This window comes from Mustela lutreola, chromosome 9, assembly GCF_030435805.1.
Source record: "Mustela lutreola isolate mMusLut2 chromosome 9, mMusLut2.pri, whole genome shotgun sequence".
Taxonomy (NCBI): domain Eukaryota; kingdom Metazoa; phylum Chordata; class Mammalia; order Carnivora; family Mustelidae; genus Mustela; species Mustela lutreola.
This window is the reverse complement of record NC_081298.1, coordinates 69,281,784-69,306,005: the sequence shown is the minus strand read 5'-3', so window position 1 is coordinate 69,306,005 and position 24,222 is coordinate 69,281,784. Positions and strand designations below refer to the sequence as shown.

Sequence of the window (24,222 nt, the reverse complement as noted above, 5' to 3'; positions counted from 1 at the left end):
TGAGTGTTTATTTATCATATCAGGATGCTGAATTTTGTCAACAGTTTTTCTGTATCAATTGAGATTATCATAGGATTTTCCCCCCATCATTTTAATGTGGTATATTACATCGACTATTTTTTTCTTACATTGAACCACCCCTGCATTCCTGGGATAAATTCCACTTTGATTAGTCATGGGTATAATACTTTTAATATGGTGTTGGGTTTGGTTTGCTAGTATTCTCTTGAGAATTTTTGCATTTATGCTCATAAGGGCATAGTTTTCTTGTGGTATCTTATAGTTTTTTCTTGTGGTATCTTATAGTTTTCTTGTGGTATCTCCATCTGCCTTTCGTACTATGGTGATGCTGGCTTCATAGAATGAGTTTGGAAATGTTCCCTCCTGTCTAATCTTTTAGAAGAGTTTGAGAAGAACTGGCACTAATTCTTTAAATGTTCGGTAGAATTCACCAGTAAAGCCACTCCCTCTGGACTTTCCTTTACTGAGAGGCTTTTAATTACTGACCTGACCTCTTATTTGCTACAGATAACAAATTTTCTATTTGTTAAGTCAGCAATTTGTCTGTTTCTAAGAATCTGTCCATTTCATCTAAGCTACCTAATTTATTGAAAATTATTTCTGTAAGGCCAGTACAAATGTCCCTGCTTGTATTTCTGATCTTTGTTATTTGCACCTTCTTTTGTTTTATTCTTAGTAAAGCTAAAATTTTGTCAATTTTGTTGACCTTTTAAAGAAACAAATGTTTGTTTTCATTGATTCTCTATAATGTTTTCCTATTCCCCATGTTGTTTGTCTTTGTTCTAATCTTCATTTCCTTCCTTCTACCAAATTTGGGTTAGGTTTGCTCTTCTCTTTCTCATTCCTTGAGGTGTAAAGTTAGCTTATTGATTTGAGATCTTTTCTCGTTTTTAGCATTTACAGCTCTAAATCTCCCTAACAGCACTGCTTTTGCTTCATCCCATAAGTTCTGATAATTATGCTCTTTTTTCCTTCCTCTCAAAGTATTTTCTAATTTCCCTTATGATTTCTTCTTTGATCCACTGGCTATTTAGGAGCTCTGCTCAAATCTGAAATCTTCTCTGACACCATTGTATAAAACAGCTCCCCACCCTCCTAAACTCTATATCCCCCCAACTTTCCTTCCTAAAATATTTTTTCATAATACTTATCTCCATCTGATATTCTATGTGTTACTTGTGAATCTATTGTCATCTCCCTTCACTAAAATATCTAAGCTCAAGAATAGGAAGCATTTTGTTTTGTACACCGCATATCCTTAGCTGTTTGACATATATAATAAGCATTAAATAAATATTTGCTGGGAAAACCCTTTTAATATAATTGTGAAATCCAATTTTTCACCACGAATACTGTGACATTTATTCTAAGTGAAAAAGGTACATGTGGCTTATTCTTCTTGAACTAGGATATACTCAAGGAAAGGCAGAAACCATTTTGACTAATCCTAAATCACAGTTCTTCAAAAAAATAATATAAAAACCCACATTCAAGTTCGTGAAGAAAGGTAAAGAATGAATTCGTGTTTTCCACCCTGTAATTCATGGTTGTGCCTCTTTAGCCCCCTTTAAAGTTCATGGCTAAAGGGGCGCCTGGGTGGCTCAGTTGCTTAAGTGTCCAGACTCTTGATTTCAGCTCAGGTCATGATCTCAGGGTCATGAAATCCAGGCCTGCATCAGGCTCTGCTCTGGGCATGAAAGCTGCTTAAGATTCTCCCCACCCCCTCTTCCTCTCTGCTTCTACACTTCCCACCCCCTCACCCTCTCTAGAAAGAAAGAAAGAGGAAAGATAGTTAATGGGTAAAGTATGGCTTGCTCCATTTGCATTACCTCCCAATTGTTTAATTAACATAATTACTGTGATATCAGTCACTGCCCAATTATATGTGACTCATTCATTAGGAAGATGACTCAGGTTATTCACTTTTTAAAGTACACTTAAATATATTAAACACTCTCTCAATTAAAAAATTACCAGTGCAATTCAGGCTAGTGTTCTTTCTCAACACCTAGGTACAACCATAACTATATTAAACATACAGAAAAATTTTTGTTAAATGGGTAATCAAATCACTCTCAAGAAAAACCTTATTTTCTAAATTCAGTTGCAGTACCATTGAAATTCCCTTAACTGATAGATACCACTGTATTCATTTTCTGTCATGTTGTAACACATTACCATAAACCTGGTGGCTCAAAACCACAAACATATATTTTTTCACAGTACTGGAAGCCATTTTGTTTAATGTCCAATTAGTCTGATAGAAGGTGCTGGTGGGGGCATGCGTAGTCTAGAGGTTCTAAGGGAAAACTCATGCCTTGCTTTGTTCCACTTCTGGAGGCTGCCAGCATTCTATGGTTTGAAGTCATATACTCCAATCTCCACATCCACTATCATAGTAACTCCTCCTATTCTGTGTGTCATATCTCCCTCTGTTCCTCTAACAACAGCTGTGGTGGCATTTAGGCCCATCCAGATAATCCAGAAATTATCTCATTTTAAGATACTTAATTTATCATATCTACAAAGGCCCCTTTTTTACGTAAGGTTCACATTCACAGGTTCTAAAGATTTAATGATATCCTTTGTGGGTTGCTTTTCAGCCTACCACTTATTATCCTAATCAGGTGATCAAATTTATCATCATGAGTAACAGGACAAACCAAACTCATGTACCTCCTGATACGATGCCCTGGGAAGAACATCACCTTACCTGTGCAATATTCTTACCCAAAATGCACAACCTAATCAATCATGAGGAAACAGTAAGGCAAACCCAAATGCAGACACATTCTCCCAAAATGTTAAGGTCGCAAAATAAAAAACTTTCCATATTGAAGGAAGCTAAAGAGGCATAACAACAAAATGCACTGTGTAATCTTGGATAGTTTCCCAGATCACAGCAAAAACTTACCTTTTCTAAAAAAAGTCACTTAACGGGATAACTGGCAAATTTTGTTATGGATTATATATTAGATAACAGCATCATGTCAACATTAAATATCCTGAACTTGATCATTGTGTCATGGCTAGAAAATAAATGAGATGGAGCTAAACCAAATACAGCAAAATATTAACAACTGATGAATCGAGGGAGCGGGTACACGGCTGTTCATGAACTATTCCTGAAACTTTGCTGTGGTGGTTTGAATCTTTTCATAATAAAAACTTGAAAAAAAAAAATGGTGTCCTTCAAATGAAGCAAGGCTGTATTAGCGGCAAAATCCGTCCTCCTCCCTGCCGAAAAATTATACTTTGTTGACAAATTTAAACTAAAAATAATAATACTAAATACTACTACTGCTACTAATAAAAATAATAAGGCAACTATACTATACAGCTCCCTGGTCCTCTGGCCATTCTCTCCAATAGAACAGCTGAGCAGGATATTTTTCTATTTGATCACAGTTAAGGAAGACTGAGCACAAACAAGAAATCCACATCAAAACATACACACTCAAGTACAGAGATAAAAAGAAATACTGATTGTCAAAAAGGAAAAAAACTGACTCAGAAGGAAGCTAAATGTTCATCCTCTTGAGTGCCCCACAGGAGAAATAAAGGCTATCACTAAACCAGAATGCCTGGAAATGACATCTTCATGTTGCGTTTCTGAAACCAGATCAAGACTTAATGAAACTGACAGCATATAAGGGAAACCACATTTTAACCAAAAAGACTCACTGAGGAATGCTATATATAAAGAAACCATTATTTTGTTCTAATTTTTAAAACTTAAAGAACAGATGGTACACTATCTTCAAATAGCAACACATGAATTGGAGGTTGAGAGAAGCAACTCTTCTCATAATAAGCGTAATCCATGAGAACTGGAGTTTTGGGTTGGGAAATAAAGACCACTGAAAACAACTTCTCAGCCTTACATCCTTTACTGGCGAATTCAATTATGTCCAAGTAAGAATTACAGACTAAGCGTAAAAACCTCCCCTAAGAACCTAAACACAAGACAAAAAAAGCTAAATCTTAAAATAAAACAAAATGTTAATAAAGCGTGTTTTGCAAGAAAAAATACTTTCCCGCAACATTATTGAAAGCTTACCTTCTGGGACAGGAAAAACTTCAGCTATTGAGCCTAAAATGGTTAAAGCTGAAAATCTAGTTGGGTAGGAAGACCCAGGAAACAGTGCTTCGAAAAGACGGTTGCAAATGGATGACATGAAATTCTAAAAGAAAAAAAAAATTACAGTAAGTATAATCTTTAACTCATAATAGGTTATTTTCAAAGAAACACCTTTAAGAGTGGGGTTCTTCTTTAATTAACAGGGAAAAGATTTTTAGTAACAATGCTATTTACTGCGCTTGACAGTTCAGATTGGTACCCTTGACCGTAAGCTATATCATGACTTCAATGAACCCCACTTTGGTAGGGTCAACAAGAAGTATAATTTCTATTGTAGTCCACACAAGAAAATCCAATACCCAGCACCCATTTTTGGTGAAAGCAAGTTCTGAGCTAAAGCTATACAAATATTGGTTTTCTTCATAAGAGATGTTCAGGCATCAAAGTTATGTATATTTTTTAAAAGTTTTTAAATAACCAAAAAAAAAAAAAATCCAATACAAACTACTTGATAAATATGGTAAGTACAATACTTGATAAATGTGGCTATAATGACACAATTCATAAATAGATCCAACTATCCCATTGTCTTCTATACTCCCCTTTGAGACACTTGCTCTGCCATTCTGTATACATACATGATAAAAAAATGGAAATTTTCAGTAAAATACAATTTTCAAAAAATGGGAAATAGTTCATCCAAGATAAAGTCTTCTTTCTCTGGTTAAAATAATAATTATTATCCATCTATGTATAAGATGGAATAGAAAACCATAAAACTTAAAAGGAAGGAAGGGGTCCCTGGGTGGCTCAGTGGGTTAAAGCCTCTGCCTTCCGCTCAGGTCATGACCCCAGACTCCTGGGATCAAGCCCTGCATGGGCTCCCTGCTCAGTAGGGAGCCTGCTTCCCCCTTTCTTTCTACCTGCTTCTCTGCCTACTGTGATCTCTGTCTGTCAAAAAAAAAAAAATCTTAAAAAAAAAATCTTAAAAGGAAAAGCCGTGATTCTCAAGCATCTCACATATACCACTATGCCCTAACAATGTATATTTGTAACTGAGAAGCACATAAGCAGTTCTAGTCCCAACTGATTCCAGAAAAGATCTCAGCGTTCATTTCTTTGGTCAATGATGTACAATCTGGGGATTTATCCTATAGGCCCTTGCAAGACCTAAGTAAGAGTTTGCTAGTTTTTTTAAATCTACTGGGTTTCAAGGGAACGAAGTAGTTATTGAAAATATCCTGGGGAAAAAAAAAAGAAAAAAGAAAAGAAAATATCCTGGAGCGCCTGGGTGGCTCAGTGGGTTAAGCCTCTGCCTTCGGCTCAGGTCATGATCCTAGGGTCCTGGGATCAAGCCCTGCATCAGGCTCTCTGCTCAGCAGGAAGGCTGCTTCCCCTTCTCTCTCTGCCTGCCTCTCTGCCTACTTGTGATCTCTCTCTGTGTCAAATAAATAAATAAAATCTTAAAAAAAAAAAAGAAAGAAAGAAAATATCCTAAGCTCATTTTAATTATAAATGAGTAGTACGGTATTCATGTTAAAGGGTAACAAGTTCATCGGATAGGAATGATCTTATCTTAACTGTAGTACCATTTATATTTTTAAAAATAGATTCTTTCCTTCAACCACACTATAACCATAGTGGAGGCATGACCACAGTTTATATATTTATATCCCTAGTTCTAAGCATATTGTCCTAAACATATAGAACAGCCTTGATATAGGCTCTTGTCACTTTTAACAGCCTCCAAATACCTTAGCCTAGCACTCAAAAATCTCTTTAGGTTATGCAGGCATCTTCCCTACTTGCCTTTAAGGCTTCTTGCCATGTTATATAGCTAAGGCTATTGAAAAGCGACATTAAAATTGTTAAAAGCGATAGATTTCAAATTGCAAATACCCATACAATGCTAAATTCTGCTACACTGTCAAACACAAGAGATGAAACAATTAGGTTATTAGAGCGGGAAACCAACTGCAGCTATGAAATTGGTTTGTACTTCCAGCTTTGTCACTTGTTAGTTGTGTAATTACAAAATGAAATTCCTGAACCTCCACAGCAGCTTCCTCATAGATAAAAATAAAAATAGTTTACTTGTATTCCTAAGGAAACAAAGAAACTTTATTTGTACATATACACATGTGTTAGTTAAGCTCTGTTTTGATTATTAGAGCAAACAACAAAAAACATCCTATACCCAGCCCCAACTTCATTTTCGAACTCATCTCCTGTTATGTCTCTTTTGTTGCTCCAAGCATCTTACATGTCATTCATTCCCAAGAGTGTATTCACCATTCCCCAAATTCTCCCTGTACTTTCTTATCTCCAAGCTTTCAATTAAGCAGGTGCTAGGGGGAAAACTATTCAGATTTTTAGAAGCGAGAGCAGATGTGCATGGGGGTCTGGCTCTAACACTTAGTAACTGAGGGACCTTGGGCAGGTTATTCAACTTCTCCAAGGTTCTGTTTTTCATTTTCTTTTCAATTAAGCTCTACGCCCAATCTGGGGCTCAAACTCATAACCCAGAGATAAAGAGTTGCACGCTCTACTGACTGAGCCAGCCAGGCACCCGAGTTTTCGCATTTGTTAAGGGAGGATAATAATGCCTATCTCACAGCTTTGTTATTAAATGAGAATGTGGGTACAAAGCACTGTGTAAACTTAAAAGTTTTTAAGTTCATAATATTAGTTATTTAGGCATGAAATAATCTCCTTCCCTAGACTAGAAGACATCTTTTCCAACTAACAGCCTCCTCTTCTCTCCCGTACGTAATTTATTGATTGGCAAAGCCTACCATACACCATGCGTGACACCTGCTATTATAAAGACAATGATAAGTAATTTAGGGCCAAAGTCACAATCTCCGAAAGCCACAGATGACTATAATTGGGAGGAAATATTAGAACCTGAGAATGACTCAGATTACGACGCTGAAGAGCTAAGTTTCCAAAAACACATATATTTACAAGGTCAAACTATGAAACCATGCATATGTGAAAATTCAGAATGTCAATCCACAACTGTACAGGTTTTGCATTTTAAGTACTTAACTCAGTTTTCACAAATGTCACTTTATCCCTTGAAAAAGAACCAAAAGAGCTGTGTTTTCTTAGAACATCTAGCAATGATAAGAAAGGCTTACCTGTCCACACACAAAGCAAGTGCTCAGAATACACTCTAGTCACTTTTAATGACTCCCAGCATTAGGGTGGGAGGCTTTTTAGGGTGATTTAGAATTTACAAAGAGCTTTCTTATTTAATCCTCAAAGCCAGCCTTTTCAGAGAGGTTACTCAGCCCACTTACAGTCAAACAGACTCATCAAGTAAGCCAACTAATCAGCGGCAGAAATGGGACTAAACGCATGTCCTTCAAGTTTAGGTTGTCACTGTCCCATCTTCACTCTTGGGATTTTACAAAGATGAAGCTCACATCAGCCTTGGTACAGCAATATTCCTCTTTAGATGATTTTTTACCTTTCAAATATAAAATAGAAAGCTAAGGCCCATCCATACTAATCCTTAGAGTAGGTAGTGAGTGTATCATGGCTCCAATGTATCATTAATTTACTGTAATTGTTTTCCTATATGCAATACAATCGATGAGCTCTGTCCTCTATCTAGGTCTTAAAGACAGGAGGATTCCTGCTTCTGAGAGGCTAGATCTGAAGTAAGAAACCAGTAATAAACTCATTCTGTTCTGATGGACAGACATATAAGGTTGTCAAACTGAGCCCTGGCCCAGACTAGAGCTGCTGTATCTGGGGTTCCATCCATATCATTAACACAGGGCCCCAAAACCTAGCCCTACCCTTCATGCTCCCTCCCAAATGGGATGGAACACCGACCAGGAGGCACCAATATCAAGCCACTGTAAGTCATATTAGTCTAAAGGGGAAGCAGGCCCAGATACAGCAATCTTCTACCCTGGGATCGAGTGGAGGAGTTCAGGGCCAGCAATTAGTTTTTTGTTGAAGTACCACATTCACATGGCCCACATTAAGCTGTAAAGGATTGAGGTTAACACATTACTATTATTCTGTTACAGGCCTCAAGTCTATCACGGGTTCCATGACTCAGGGTACCTCAAGAGAAAAAGCACCAGAAGGAATATGTAAAACCAGCTTGAAGGAAAGAAACACAGAAATACCATTCACCATGAGACTTCCATGTACTTCCCTTTAATGTTTATTCATAATTATTCTAGGTTTCTTAAATACCCGTATGTTTAGAAATAGATCACCTACCTTATATTGCTGTAAAGAAACAGAAGGGGGCTGTGTGGTTAACTCATTCTCTGGTTCATGTTTGGATCTACTTTGTTCCAGTTTATAAAGCACCTGAGAACTTTCCTGTATCCTACAGAACAACTTTTAAGAAAAAGAAAAATGAAGCATATATAAGCCACATTAATCTTAAATATCAGTCAAAAAAAGGCAAAGGACAAATTTTCTAAATTCTTTATACTAAAACTTCAAGAGAGGGGAATACTGGTTTCTAACTCTTAATTAAATTCATAGAGTTTCCTTCTGACAGAAAATTAACATATATTTTAAAAACCAAAATCAAAATACTACTGCAAACCAGAATATACAGTCATTAAATCCCCCATAGTTTTATTTCCTTTAGGTTGACATGAAACTAAAGATATACTCACTTCTGTACTCTCCCAATTGTTCATCCCATAAATGAGGCATGTAATTAAGTTGAGTCGGATTAGTCAACAATGACCATTTCATGAGGCCCTTAAAATGATAAAATTACAAGGGCATCTTTCTTCTTTTCACCAAATTTTCCTAAAATACCTTTCATCCAGAAAGATCCATCACATTTTTCTTCTTTCCAAAAAAAAGAGCTCAAGTTGACTTATTTTGCACCAAAATGAAAGGACTTTACACCTTGGATTTGAATCTCAAACGTAAACTCTGTGGAATCACAGAATGGTCCACAGATAGGCCATGAAGGGATGTTCACAGGCAGTCCAATCACATGACCATTATTCTCGCACTCTCCCAAAATCCGAGCTCTTTCAAACATGATTTGCAGAGCAGGTTCACCACTTTCCTATACTCTCTGATGAGAAACTCTACCTCTTTTTTTTTTTTTAAGATTTTATTTATTTATTTATTTGACAGAGAGAGAGAGATCACAAATAGGCAGAGAGGCAGGCAGAGAGAGGGGGAAGCAGGCTCACTGCTGAGCAAAAAGCCCGATGCAGGGCTTGATCCCAGGATCCTGAGATCATGACCTGAGCCGAAGGCAGAGGCTTAACCCACTGAGCCACCCAGGCGCCCTGAAACTCTACCTTTTTAAGAAGAGAACAAATCTGCTGCCGCACTCCTGGAGACTGACTGTTAAGATTGTATGTGATAAAGAATTCAATCCACTCCATTTCTTCCGTGGACACCATTTCTGTGCTTCGATTACTTTCACAAAGCAAGCCTAATGTATCTATCCGTACCTAAAACAAATGAGAAGCAATAAAATGTTAATTTTTCAGTGAAATAAGCAAATTGTAGACTACCTGACATGTTTATTTACATAAGCTACCAAGAGGGGGGGAACCAGTAAACCTCAGTTTACCCATGTATACACCAGAAAGGTTCCCTCATCCCAAAGATCCTGGGGCTGTAACTCATATAAAATTATTTTATTAAATGTGTCAATTGGTATTTGTAAGTCAACAATCTTAAAGATTCTTATTCCATGCTAATGTTCAACTTCATTTTTTTTTCTCTACTTTACCCCAGGACCTCATCACCTCACTCTTGGGTTACCATCAGGCACATCTAACAAGGCTTCTGGTTTCTTTTTGCTCTCTCACTGGAAATTCATCTCTGCTGCCATTAATTCTACTTCCTTGCTAAAGGCAGAATGGCTCTGGTTCCCAGTTTCCAACTGAATGAAATCTGAAGTCTTCAACCTCGCATTGGAGGCCTCCAAAAAATGGACCAAACCCTCTAATCCTGCCAAACATCCTGACTCATCCTCCAGAACTTGTTTTGGGTTCTTCCATTTTAGTATTTATTATGTGGGGTTTTTAAAAATCATTTTGTTTACTTTTTCTTCATCATAGTAAGTGTACTCTTAAATTCCCACCCCCTATTTCCCCCATCCCCCCAACCACCTCCCCTCTGGTAACTATCTGTTTGTTCTCTATAGTTAAGGGTCTGTTTCTTTATGTCTTTCTTTTTTCCTTTGTTCATTTGTTTCCTAAATTCCACAGGAGTGAAATCACATGGTATTTGTCTTTCTCTGACTTATTTCACTTAGTTATATCCATGTTATTGCAAATGGCCAAGATTTCATTCTTTTTTGTAGCTGAGTAATATTCCATTGTATGTATGTGCCTGTATACATATTTAATCACCTCTTCTTTATCCATTCATGTATCCATGGACACTACAGCTGTTTCCATAGTTTAGCTATTATAAATAATATTGTATGTATCCCTTTGAATTAGCGTTTTCAGATTTTGGGGGGTAAAAACACAGTAGTGTAATTACTGGACCACCGGGGTAGTTCTATTTCTAACTTTTTGAGGAATCTCCATACTGTTTTCCACAGTGGCTATAGTAGTTTGCATTCCTACCAATAGTTCACAAGGGCTCCTTTTTCTCCACATCCTTGACAACACTTGTTGTTTCTTATGGTATTGACTTCAGCCATTCTGATAGGCATGAGGTGTTACCCCACTGTAGTTCTGATTTACAGTTCCCTGATGATGAGTGATGTTGAGCATCTTTTCATGCATCTGTTGCCATCTAACTGTGTTCCTTAGAGAAATGTCTGTTCATATCCTCTGCCTATTTTTAAATTGGATTATTTATTCTTTGTGTATTAAGTTGTATCAGTTCTTTATATATTTTGGATACTAACCCTTTATTGGCTTTGTCATTTGCAAATATCTTCTCTCATTCAGTAGGCTGCCTTTTAGTTTTCTTATTTCCTTTGCTATGCAGAAGCTTTTTATTTTTATGTAGTCCCAATAGTTTATTTTTGCTTTTGTTTCCCTTGCCTCAGGAGACAGATCTAGAAAAATGCTGCTACAGCTAATGTCAGAGAGATTACTGCCAGTGCTCTCTTCAAGGATTTTTATGGTTTTAGGTCTCACATTTAGGTCCTTAATGCATTTTGGGTTTATTTTTGTGTACAGTGAAAGAAAGTGGTCCAGTTTCATTCTTTTGCATGTGGCTGTCCAGTTTTCCCAGCACCATATTTTTCCTATTGTATATTTATCCCTCCTTTGTCAAAGATTAATTGACCATATAATTGTGGGTTTATTTCTGGGTTTTCTGTTCTAGTCCATTGATCTCTGTGTCTGTTTTTATACCAGCACCATACTGTTTTAATTACTACTACTCTTTAATATAACTTGAAATGTAGAATTGTGATACCTCCTGTTTTATTTTTCTTTCTCCAGATTGCTTTGGCTAGGGATGCCTGGGTGACTCAGTTGGTTAAGCATCTGCTTCAGCTTAGGTCACGATCCCAGAGTCCTGGGATCAAGCCCGGCATCAGGCTCCCTGCTCAGTAGGGAGTCTGCTTCTCCCTCTGCAACTCCCATACCCTCACCCCTATTCATGCTTGTGCACTCTGTCTCTTGCTCTCCCTCTCCCTGAAATAAATACTTAAAAAAAAAAAAAAAAAAAAAAAAAAAAGATTATTTTGGCTATTTGCGGTCTTTCGTAGGGTTCCATACAAATTTTAGGATTGTTTGTTCTAGTTCTATGGGAAAAGCCATTGGTATTTTGATAGGGACTACGTTAAATGTGTAGATTGCTTTGGGTAGTACAGATATTGTAACAGTATTTGTTCTTCCAACCCATGAGCAGAAATGTCTTTCCCTTTCTTTGCATTGTCTTGAATTCCTTTCATCAATGTTTTATAGTTTTCAGAACACAGGTCTTTCATCTCCTTGGTTATATTTATTCCTAGATATTTTATTGGTTTTGGCGCTATAACTGTAAATAGTATTGCTTTCTTAATTTCACTTCCTGCTGCTTCATTATTAGTATATAGGAATGCAAAAAATTTCTGTACATTGATTTTCTACCTTGTAACTTTACTGAATTTACTTATCAGTTCTGGTGTTCTCCCATTTTGTGTGCTGGCTCAATGCTTCTTCTCCTTTAATCCCATTTAACATGTTCCTAATCAACCACTACCTACCCTGTTCTAAGCCCCTCAAGTCCTTATGCATAAAGGAGCACTTATATCTATGTTATTTTCTAAGAGTTTCCAGTTGTTTTATGCAGGTTTTCTCATTCCTTCAACTAAAATTTAAATAGCCTGAAAAGTCAACACTTTTCACTTTTCTTTTTAAGACTTTTTTTTATTTTAGAGGGAGACAGAGTGAGAGAAAGCACAAGCAGGAGGAGCGGCAGGCAGAGGGAGAAGCAGGCTCCCCGCTGAGTAGCACCCTCCCCCCCAACCCTGCCGCCGCCAACTAAGGGCTCAATCCCAGGACCTGAGCCAAAGGCAGACTGAGCCATCCAGTTGCCCCTACGCTTTTCACTTTCAATTCATCCTCCTTACAGATCCCTTAAAACAGTGCTGGGCTCAACATGGGGGCCTCTATATTGGACTGCTAACTGAATAAATAAATCAGGGATCTACTGCATGTATGAAATTCCAGATATTTTGTTTACTTACTTGGCAGTGCTGATGAATTAAGCCTTGTTTTATTCTTGCACTGGACACAAGGTTCCTCCAGGCATCAGTTGCAGACTGAAGATGTCCATGAGCTCTAGCTGTTCGCAGACATGCCATCAAAGCTCCCAGAGCCCCTCTACTATTAAAAGACCCTAAGGATGGTAAAGATCGTTCTTGTCTCAAAAGCACAATAACACAGACAACTACTGTACTATGCAACAACTGCCACAACTTTCATTTTGCAATTATAATTTCAAGAAATAAAAATAATATTATAAATTCTAACATGAATTAAAGTTACTATGATAAAATAATCATTATTGAAAAGAACTTGATTGTTCTTGTGTCAATAATTTGAAGTAAGCATAATCTGCTTATGTAAACTTAAAGAAATCATTATTTTTTGCTATTTTTAGCTTTTCCTTTACACCTAGAAATGAACCAAAGTGATTCGGGGGGGGGAAAATCAAGTAGACAAATTATTTAAAACAATAAGAACAACTAAAATGACTTTCAGCCACAATTGGGAAAAACACTTTAGTGGCTAAATACCATTATTTTTCTAAAAACAAACACTAAGCCTCTGTACATATTTTGGAGTTACTGTTTCTCCCTAGTAAAAAAGATAAAAGGAGGATTACAAGGAGCCTGATCCTTTTAGAGGCTAGGACATCAGTCATTATTAACAGAACAAGGAACCCTGGCTCAAAGGGAACACTGATTAAAAAAAAAAAAAAAATAGAGACTGCCTTACTTCAGAACAGATTCATGAATCTTGAATTTTAGATGGCTTCTCAAAAAGGCAAGAACAATTGGTTGTTTAAAACTACAAATAACGAAAAATAAACCAACTACAAATAACGGCTTTTTTTGTGTATGGGAATCAGATTTTTCCAGCTATCTCATGGTCACTTTTTTTTTTTTTTAAGATTTTATTTATTTCTTTGAGAGAGAGACAGTGAGAGAGAGCATGAGCAAGGAGAAGGTCAGAGGGAGAAGCAGACTCCCCATGGAGCTGGGAGCCCGATGCGGGACTCGATCCTGGGACTCCGGGATCATGACCTGAGACGAAGGCAGATGTCCAACCAACTGAGCCACCCAGGCGTCCCTCATGGTCACTCTTTGAAGTATTGAAAGTTTTCTATTATTTTCAGTTGTAATTTTTTTTTTTTTTTTTTTTTTTTTTTTGAGAGAGAGAGAGGGCCTGTGCAGTGGGGGTCAGGGGAGGAGGAGAGGGAGACAAAGAGAGGGAATCTTTTTTCTTTTTTTTTTAAGATTTTTTATTTATTTATTTGACAGACAGAGATCACAAGTAGGCAGAGAGGCAGGCAGAGAGAAAGGGGGAAGCAGGCTCCCTGCCGAGCAAAGAGCCCAATGTGGGGCTCGATCCCAGGATCCTGGGATCATGACCTGAGCCGAAGGCAGAGGCTTCAACCCACTGAGCCACCCACGCACCCCTAAAGAAAGGGAATCTTAAGCAGACTCCACGCTCAGCACAGAGCCCAATGTGAGACTCAATCTCATGACCCTGAGATCATGACCTGAGCTGAAATCAAGAGTTGGATGCTAGGGTGCATGGATGGCTTAGTCAGTTAAGCACCTGCCTTCAGCTCAAGTCATAATCCCAGTGTCCTTGGATGGAGCCCCACATCGGGCTCCCTGCTCAGCAGGGAGTCTACTTCTCCCTTTCCTTCTGCCTCTCCCCCTGCTTGCGCTTCCTCTCTCTTTCTCTCTAGCACTCTCTCTCAAATAAATAAAACCTCTAAAAAAAAAATAAAAAGAGTTGGATGCTTAGCCAACTGAGCCACCCAGGCATCCCTTGTAAATATTCTTAAATTATAATGTAGAGTATCATATTCCTGCTTTGCTAAGCAGAATACAGTAATTTTAAGATTCAAACAATAAAGTCAGGATCATCATTTACATATTAATTACTTAACTATGCTTTAATGCAGTGATTCCTTCTGGGTTACCAAATTTCTGTGGAATGTTTACCCTCTATCCTAAATGACCAAAGAGAGTTGTTTCTTGAGGTCACCACATCTACATTTTTTGTCTCTTCCCCAGAGATTAAAAACTGCTACTGCCAGTTTACCTATCTTGATCCTTGCCAGAAACAATTTTTAATTACTGTTTCAAGCACTAGCATAAGCAACTTATATAAAATACTCCAACTGTTATGAGTGTTACATACATCTGACAACCTAACAAATAAGTACTTGGTAAATGGATTAAAACTAGTATAAAAGGGAACATAACTGGAATCAATCCTTAGCTTATAGAAATGACTTCAGCCAAAAAAACTCTACTCCACTCTGGACAGGAACATTAGCCTCAATCTGAAATCTCTATCGTTAATAGCCTCTTCTACTATTTATGTAAGCAGTAATATTTAAATCTGGATATGGTCCACATCTGCCCAGATACCTAACCTTAAACATCTTAACTAGAAATTCCTAAAAGAATGATTCCTTTTCTTACCAGTGTTAGCATCAGCAGAAGTTTGAAGAATCTTTACCATGTAGCTTAAGCTTTCGGGGCTGCAATTCAATAATTTTGGCAAGTAATAATCAATCACATAAGATTTTTGATCCAGATTTCCTTCACACAGTATAAAAAGGAGAGGAGAAACCCAAGTCTCGTGCCACTCATCAATCCAAGTAGTGTCAACAGCCTGGGACTTCAAATGACTCTTGTGATTTCTGAACATGGTTTCTAAAAGGTCACTTGCATAAGGTACCAAGGACTGGTCTCCCATCACCTCTAAGATTTGTGATGGAATAGTTTTAGCTAGTGCCAAAATATGTCCAATTCCTATGTAATCTACTAAACAACCAAGACATGCATACTTCCCTTTCACATGCCATTCCAATTGCAGAATATTCTCGGTCAGATCACAGATGAAACGATCGGCAGCCAAACCTGACGCTTCGGAGTCTGACTTTTCTTTAGTGAGCTGGTGCATGTGGAGAATACTTCTGAATATAATTTTGGTTTGGTGTCTCAAAGCATCCAGTGGATGTTCCCAGTGGGTATAGACATATTCCAAAAGTCTCCCAACTACACTTGAATTCCCATTCAGACTGTCCTTTAGGCTTGGGGAACTTGATTCAAGGACATGTATGGCTGAATTGGCCCAGGATGCCAAAATTCTAGACAGAAACAATTCCAGAGTTGATTCCTTGATCCTGAAGAAAAATGAGCCATGTTATTATAAAATGACTAGTAATAAATTTCATTCAATAATCATCTAGATTTTAAAAATATAAAAGACAAAGATCAGATTTCTCATTAGAAAATGATCAGAAAATTCAATAATTATTAAATTTACAATGCCAAAATATAAGTCAAATTATAAATGAATCTTTTCATCTTAGAGAAATAATCCAAAAAGGGACACAATAAAATTTTGGGAGTGGTGGAAATGTTCATTATTTTTATTTTGATAATGGTTTCACACGTGTTTTAAAACATATTGAGAGGGGCGCCTAGGTGGCTTAGTTGGTTAAGTGACCAACTCTTGGTTTTGGCTCAGGTCATGATCTCAAGGTCACGAGATAAAGCTCTGCACTGGGCTCTGCACTGGGCGTGGAGACTGCTTATGATTCTTTCTCCCTCTCCTTCTGCCCCTTCCCGCCACCCCTTCGCTAAAAAATAAATAAATAAATAAATGATTTTTACATTCCTTTAAAATATGCACAATTTTTACTTATATATAAACTGAAAAACATGAAAAATTTATTTTAGAACACAGTACTTTTCTTCCTTTACCTTCATGTCCATTACTATCAAGGTGTATCTATGGTTTGACATTTATTTTTTTTTTTAAGATTTTATTTATTTGACAGACACAGATCACAAGTAGGCAGAAAGGCAGGCAGAGAGATGGGGGCAAGCAGGCTCCCCACTAAGCAGAAAGCCCGATGCAGGGCTCAATCCCAGGACCCTTGAGATCATGACCCGAGCCAAAGGCAGAGGCTTTAACCCAGTGAGCCACCCAGGCGCCCCTGGCTTGACATTTTAAACACATGATCACTTTCAAGTGTTATGAAAAAAATACCCCCCCCCAAAAAAAAACCCCACAAACACAATCCAATGAAGTCAAATGAGCTGGTTGCAGTGCAGTTCTGGCTCAGTTGCTTATTAGCAATACACTCTTAAGTTTGAGCATTTACTTTTCTAACTTCACTTTACCTACTCAATACATTAGATTTCCTATCTTATCTATCAGACATGTGAGGCTTATATTGAATTACCTAAGTTGACGTTGTTCATAAACTAAAATGCAGCATTTGAAAAGTTCAGTACAGGTTCACCTATACCAATATCTGCAAATACCCCCCCTTCATCTTACCTTCTCTTATTCTATTTTCATACTCATTTCATTGCCTACATGTTATCTTCCCTTTTTAAGGTTTTATTTATTTATTTGACAGAGAGAGTGCATGTACAAGCAGGGGGAGCAGAACGCAGAGGGAGAAGCAGGCTCCCCACTGAGCAAGAAGCCCAATGTGGGACCCGATCCCAGGATCCTGGGATCATGACCTGAGCCGAAGGCAGCCACTTTTCCGACTGAGCCACCCAGGCGTCCCTGTTATCTTCCTTTTAATTCAGGATTACCCTGTGTACTTTTCATGGAATTACTAAATATGCTAGTTCAGTTGCCATCTTTGAAATGTCTGACAAGCAAAACAGAGTAGGAGACAGTAGCCTGAAAACTCACTGTGAACTCAAGGTGAACAAGACATGCACGATATTCAAGAGGAGGGCCTCCCCACTCGCGCCCATACTCCCATTCTGCCAGTTCAACATGGTGAGTGTCCCCTGACACAGGAATAAGAGAGTTGATTGCGAGACATCAGTACAACAAAGGCTCCTGCAGCAGTTCAAAAACCAGTCGGGCATGCTGGCGCAGTCCACTGAACGGAGAAGCAAACTACTAATCTGGAAGAACATAACACAGCTAACATGTTATAAAGCTTCGAAAACTTTTCAGATATTTCAAAATGTAAATGCAAAATTCCCTTTCCCCCGAAACATCCTAGGAAAAATAACTGAACCTAAAGACAAAAAGCCACAAGTGCTGAAATTATTATATCAAAGGGGGAAAAAAATTCAATCTAAATACATGAACCATTTTGCTGGTTTGAATGGACCAGCAGAGCAAAACATATTGCTACCTGCAGGTGGATGAGCTTAATGCTTTTAAGTGGTGATTTTAGAAATCAAATTGTTAAATTTTATCCAGTGATACCTTGTGCGATCTCACAGAAGAGTACACAACTATTTTGCGAACAGTGAAGTAAATAGCTAAAAGAAATTTCTAGATAATATAGTAAGAAAGAAAAAAACCTGCTAGTACTGAATATAAGAATTATAGCCCAATTATCAACTATACTTTGCATCTGACCAAATACACTGAAAAATCAATCCTAACATACTTCCCATCTAAAGTGTAATATTTGGGGGACGCCTGGATGGCATGGTCAGTTGGGAATCTGACTCCTGGTTTCAGATCAGGTCATGATCTCAAGGTCATGGGATCCAGCGCTGAGCCCACATGGGATTCTCCCCATCTCCCTCTGCTCCTCGTGCTTGTGCTCACTCTCTTGCTCTCTCTCTCTCAAATAAATAAGTCTTTTATAAATGAATAAATAAATAAAAACAAAGTACAATATTTCGGTTATTCTTTTTTTTAGCAGGCTCCACACGCAGAGCCCAACACAGGGCTTGAACTCACGAACCCAAGACCAAGACCTGAGCTGAAATCAAGAGTTTGACGCTTATCTGACTGAGCCACCCAGGTACCCCTGGGTTATTCTTTTTTTTTTTTTTTTTTTAAGATTCTTTTATTTGAGAGAGAGAGAGAGTGAGCGAGAGCATGAGAGGGGAGAAGGTCAGAGGGAGAAGCAGACTCCCATAGAGCTGGGAGCCCAATGCGGGACTTGATCCCACGACTCCAGGATCATGACCTGAGCCAAAGGCAGTTGCTTAACAAACAGAGGCACCCAGGTGCCTGGCCCCCTGGGTTATTCTTAATAAAAAGGACATATTTATCAAAAAGTAATAACTCTATGTATCTATACATTAACTCCTGCAAACTTTCAACATTATAAGTATCTCTCGTAATACTGAGAGATGGAACTGAACAAACAGCACTAGAAACAAACTAGGATATATCGAAAATAATGTTGATAGTGATAATCTTTGTGAGATGGATTAATAGGTGACTGCTATTGTCTTCTCTCTGCTTTTTCTGCATTTTTGGACTGTCTCTTACTATAAGAGAAAATGATCACCAGAAAGATTCTGATTATGCAGAAATAAATTTTTAATTCACTTCTTTAAAAATATTTTTAAAACATGTGTCTAATTATCCATCAAATACAATTCTATAAAGGAGACGCACTCACCAAATCAGGAATCTTTTCAGGTGGATGAAACATAGCCTTAATAAAAAGAATAACAGCTAATCCAGACGTACTCTGAATTGTCTGTAAGAGGTCATCTATTTGGCAAAAAAGTAGACAGCATGTATTAAATGACAATGGATGTTTTGGTCCAGTGGAAAAAGTACATGGTGCAGGGTCAGATAATCCTAGATGCAATTTCTAGCACAATTCCCAGGTCAAATAGACCTTGAGTAAGTTATTTAACCTCCTAGGGACCCAGCTTTCTCTTCTGTAAAATGAGAAACTGTAACTTCTGACAATTAATTATAAGGTTTAAATGCATAACTAACATAAGGTTTTTATGTCCAGCACATAAATGCTTAATCCAATGTGATTCTCTCTCCTCTAACTCCCACGCTCTCTTCCTCTCCCTGAAGTATATCTAGCAGCAATACCATTTGTCTGCACTGATGCCTTGAATCCCAACCCCCACATATATTACTTTTCCTTAACATGGTTTCAGGGCTGTGTAAAGTGCCTGCATCAGTGCTAACTGCAAACTCCGCCGTCACTGGCACTATACCCAATGCAACCAATTTTGGCCTGCTGTCTCCTCCCTGTTTCCTATCAACCTCTGGTTTGTGAGAAAGTTTACCAAATTTGGTAAATTATTCAACCTGGGTTAAGAATCATAAATGCCTACCATGAACTACCTCATAAATACCCATTTTGCCCTTTATTCCTGCTAACAGAACTGTGACTTTGACTGGAGCATCCATGTCCTCAGCCAAAGGAAGGACACTTGCTGCTTCTATCTTCCTCACAGCTCAAGGTAGATATGAGGGTTCAGGCCACTGGGATGTAAGCAAGTACCTGGGTACTTCTGTTTTTCCTGATTAAAGAAAGGCAAAGATGCAACTGGCCTTCCTTCCTGCCTTATACACAGACATAATGTCTGGAGCTGCAGCAGTCAAATGGCAACCATGAGGCAACAAACGTGGCAATGAAAGCCAACATGCTGAAGATAGCAAAGCAGAAAGGCAGAAATGTTTGGGTCCTAGACTGCATACAGCGTTCAGGATCACCTGCCTCTGAACTTCCTATGATGTGGAAATGAGGGGAGGGACATCCGCTGAAGTCCCCGAAATGTAGTTTTCTGTTACCTGCAGCCGAACACTTGACTGATAAGTGAAGATTTAAAACCCTGGGGAGGGACGCCTGGTTGGCTCAGTGGGTTAAGCCTCTACCTTCAGCCCAGGTCATGATCTCAGGGTCCTGGGACTGAGCCCCACGTCAGGCTCTCTGCTCAGCAAGGAGCCTGCTTCCCCATCTCTCTCTGCCTGCCTCTCTGCCTATTTGTGATCTCTTTCTCTCTGTTAAATAAACAAATAAGTAAATCTTTAAACAAAAAAAAAAAATTAAAACCCTGGGGAAGAACGGCGCTGGAGAGACCCTACCAACTGCTCAGAAAAGAGGCTGCCTTGTATTGAAATCAGGTCTTCCCTGCATTTCACCAGGCTTTTTTTTTTTAAGAAGAACAAAGTCCTCTTCTAAAAAGCAAATGTTCTCTGAAAATATGTCTGTAAATTGCATCTCAAAGTAACTTTCCTTTCAATAACTGAGATACTAGCCAAAATTAATTAATTAGTTAATTAATTATTTTTTTAAGATTATTTATTTATTTATTTGAGAGAGAGACAGTGAGAGAGAGCATGAGCAAGGAGAAGGTCAGAGAGAGAAGCAGACTCCCCATGGAGCTGGGAGCCCGATGCGGGACTCGATCAGGGTCCTGGGATCATGACCTGAGCCGAAGGCAGTCGTCTAACCAACTGAGCCACCCAGGCATCCCAGTTAATTAATTAATTTTAAAAAACTATCTGGACAAGACAGCTAGCACTTTCACTAGTTATCAGGATTCAAAACATACAAACAGTGACATACTATGTTTTCTCCCATTAGTCTAGCAAAACCAGAGTCAGTTACTGCTCTTTACAAACAAAAACTCTAAACTAACCCCAATAATTTTTTAATAAGTTAATATACATGCATGCATGACCATACAGAATGTGAGGTCAAGGGTAAAAAGGTAATTAACTTTTTGTAAATACTTTATGTGTTACATATCATTTTTTTATTAATCTTTTTTTTTTTAAAGATTGTATTTATTTGTCAGAGAGAGCGCACAAGCAGGCAGAATGGCAGGGGGAGAGAGAGAAGCAGGCTCCCCGATGAGCAAAGAGCCCAATGCGGGACTTGATCCCAGAATTCTGGGATCATGACCTGAGCCAAAGGCAGTGGCTTAACCAACTGAGCCACCCAGGTGTCCCTAATTTTATATTATCTTGTAACACACTGATATAGGAAAACACCCAAAACAAGTGTAGTGCTTAATAAATTATTTGAAGGTAAACACTCTTGTACCCAGTGTTCAAGGTGAGAAATCAAACTCAGGCACCCAGCGCAGAAGGCTCCTCCAAGTGCCTCATCCCAGCCACACCCCCTTTTCTCACCCTGAGTAAGGATTATCATGACTTCCAAAGTAATGGCTTCCTGATTTTCAAATGATTTTATTCATCAAATGTGTATCCCTAGACACTGCAGTTTAGGCCTGTCCATTTTTTTAAAAAATCTGATATATCTTTTAAGTGCCTTTTAATCTCCAGGTGCCCTCTCTACCCTTCATTTCGTTACAATTTCTCTGTTCAAGAGCTCTGGCCTTTGATCTGCAGTTTCCCCACAATCTGGATGTGGGGTCGCCTCATCCTAATGCACTTCAACACACTCTTCTGTCTTTTGTAATTCCTGTAAATGGGCAAGTGACCTAGAGATCAGTCTCAAGTTCAGTCACTCTGGGAAGAGTATGGGTGGTAAAAGCAAGCCTCTAAGGGAGACATGTTGTCTGGCTGTCTGTTCCGTAAAGTTAGCAGTTGCCGATGCTTACTGCCTGCATCCATTCCTCAGGTTACAAAATGGTGATATTCTACCATTTCATTTTATTTTGTTATTTGATATACTTTTACAAGAGAGACTTCCTCTCATTAACTATTTGGCTTCCCAGTAACACAGTTTATATGGATAGAAGCAACATACGAGAGACATAAGAGGTCATGATGACCACCCCCAATAAGGACTACCATCATCACTTGAAGAGAAATGTATGGGTTATGTTCTCCTTTCCAGATCGTCCACTCAGATCTGGAAATCTCTTCTTATCAAGAATTTCTTTTGTCATTTAAAGTCTGTGGCTTTTCAACACTAAGGCTGTTAGGTTTTCTTCTTCGCAATATACACACACACATTTAGAAAAGTCCTTCAACATTATCCCTTGCAGAACGGGTACATTTGAAAGAAAAAGCATTAAAACCTCATAATCTGGGCCATTTCCCCATTTTAAGGGGCTGGAAGAGAGGTTCTACAACTCGACTAAGTATCAAACATTTCATATCATTATTAGCACAAGCTGAATGACACTCAATTATAATCATCATTTTCATGGTTTTACACTTACCATCACTTAAAAACTTGGCGAAAATACTCAGCAATCCACACATACTTTGCCATATGGGAGAAGTAGAAGCCTTCAAATGAATTCTCTGGAAGTCTTGTATTTTCTGCACTAACATCACTGAAACTCTAGTGCCTACCAACAAGTCATTCATCAGTTGCGTTTGAACTATATGATTTCCAGCAAATTTTCTATAACGAAGAAAAGACATTATTACAAAAGAAAAGTCACATAAAAATGCCCCCATTTTTATCCCTCTGAAAGAAATATTCCTCAATCAAAGGGCCAAAATTCGTTTTAGATTATACTAGACATTTATGACTCTCTCCTCCACTCCCATAAACATTCCAATTATGGGGACATATACTGTAAACTTTCAACATTCTTACCTCAACATTTTCCTCCTCCTCAGCTAATGACTAATCTTGCTTCTCTTTTTTTACAGTAAAAATAACAGAGCAAGAATGAATGCCACAATCTTTTTTTTTTTTTAAGATTTTTTAGATTTATTTATTTATTTATTTGTTTGTCAGAGAGAAAGAGTGTGCGTGCACATAAGCAAGGGAAGTGGCAGAGGGAGAAGCAAGCTCCCCACTGAGCAGGGAGCCCGATGAGGGACTCAATCCCAGGGCCCTGGGATCATGACCTGACTTGAAGACAGACACTTAACCAACTGAGCCACCCAGGGGTTCCTAGAATGCCACAATTTCTAAACTTGAACACTCCCCCTCAACCCTGATACACTTTCTTCACTTGACTTCCAAGACACCAGGCTCTCCTCCATTTTCTCCTACTTCACCATTGTTCCTTCCTAGACACCTTAGCTAACTTATCCTCTTTTCCCTAAGCTCTTTACAGCTTTCCACAACTCAGTCTTTACTCTCCCTCTTTGGTTCAGCTACTTTGTTCCCTTGATGTGATCACATCTAGCTTATAAACTTTAAATTATGATCTATATGCTGATGATTCCCAAATTTGTATCTCCAGCCTGAATCTCTCTTGCTAATCCCAGACTTGCATATGCAACTTCTTATCGATATCGGCACTTGGATGTCTAACAGACATATTAAACTACATGAACTCATCTTCAACTCCAAACCTGCTCTACCTGCTGTGATCTCTACCCTACAAAAACTTGGTCATCATCCTTGACTTCTATCTTTCCTACCCCATCTCTAAGAAAATCCTGTTGGTCCTACCTTCAAAATACACACAGAATTAGACCACCTTCACTGCCACTCCTGGCCTAAGTCACTCTCATCTTCTCCCTGGGATTATTGCCATGACCTCCTAACTGGTCTCCCAGCTTCTATCCTTGCCACCCCTTTCAGTCTATTCTCAACACAGCAGAAAACAGGAAAACTGGCTACTGGCTACAACTGGCTTACCTCTAGAGAAGGTAAAACAACATGCACAGATAAGCCTGGAACACCATATTGCAAACAAGAGAATTAGGTAACTATATGAACAATGAATGCCAAATGCCACAGCCTAATCTTTCTTCACTCCCTCAGCGGCCAGAATATTCAGCCAATGGTTTGATTCCATGGAGACTCTGTTACCCATGCAA

At 38.4% G+C, this 24,222-nt stretch overlaps 1 protein-coding gene across 8 annotated transcripts in view; it reads right to left on the bottom strand.

The window, feature by feature from the left end:
- The window catches only part of THADA (THADA armadillo repeat containing), a 329,451-nt gene that overhangs the window by 295,589 nt on the left and 9,640 nt on the right, over positions 1 to 24,222 (bottom strand). For all 8 annotated transcript variants that reach the window (XR_009344817.1, XM_059134619.1, XM_059134620.1 and 5 more), the window contains 8 exons: positions 22,656 to 22,843; positions 19,169 to 19,263; positions 17,479 to 17,699; positions 15,237 to 15,943; positions 12,756 to 12,907; positions 9,406 to 9,561; positions 8,348 to 8,470; positions 4,082 to 4,205 (listed from right to left, as the gene is read on the bottom strand). Coding sequence is in view for 7 of the 8 variants with exons in the window: in XM_059134619.1 (XP_058990602.1) it covers positions 4,082 to 4,205; positions 8,348 to 8,470; positions 9,406 to 9,561; positions 12,756 to 12,907; positions 15,237 to 15,943; positions 17,479 to 17,699; positions 19,169 to 19,263; positions 22,656 to 22,843 (1,766 nt within the window). In the remaining variant the exon portion in view is untranslated. The remainder of the gene's footprint in view (positions 1 to 4,081; positions 4,206 to 8,347; positions 8,471 to 9,405; positions 9,562 to 12,755; positions 12,908 to 15,236; positions 15,944 to 17,478; positions 17,700 to 19,168; positions 19,264 to 22,655; positions 22,844 to 24,222) is intronic.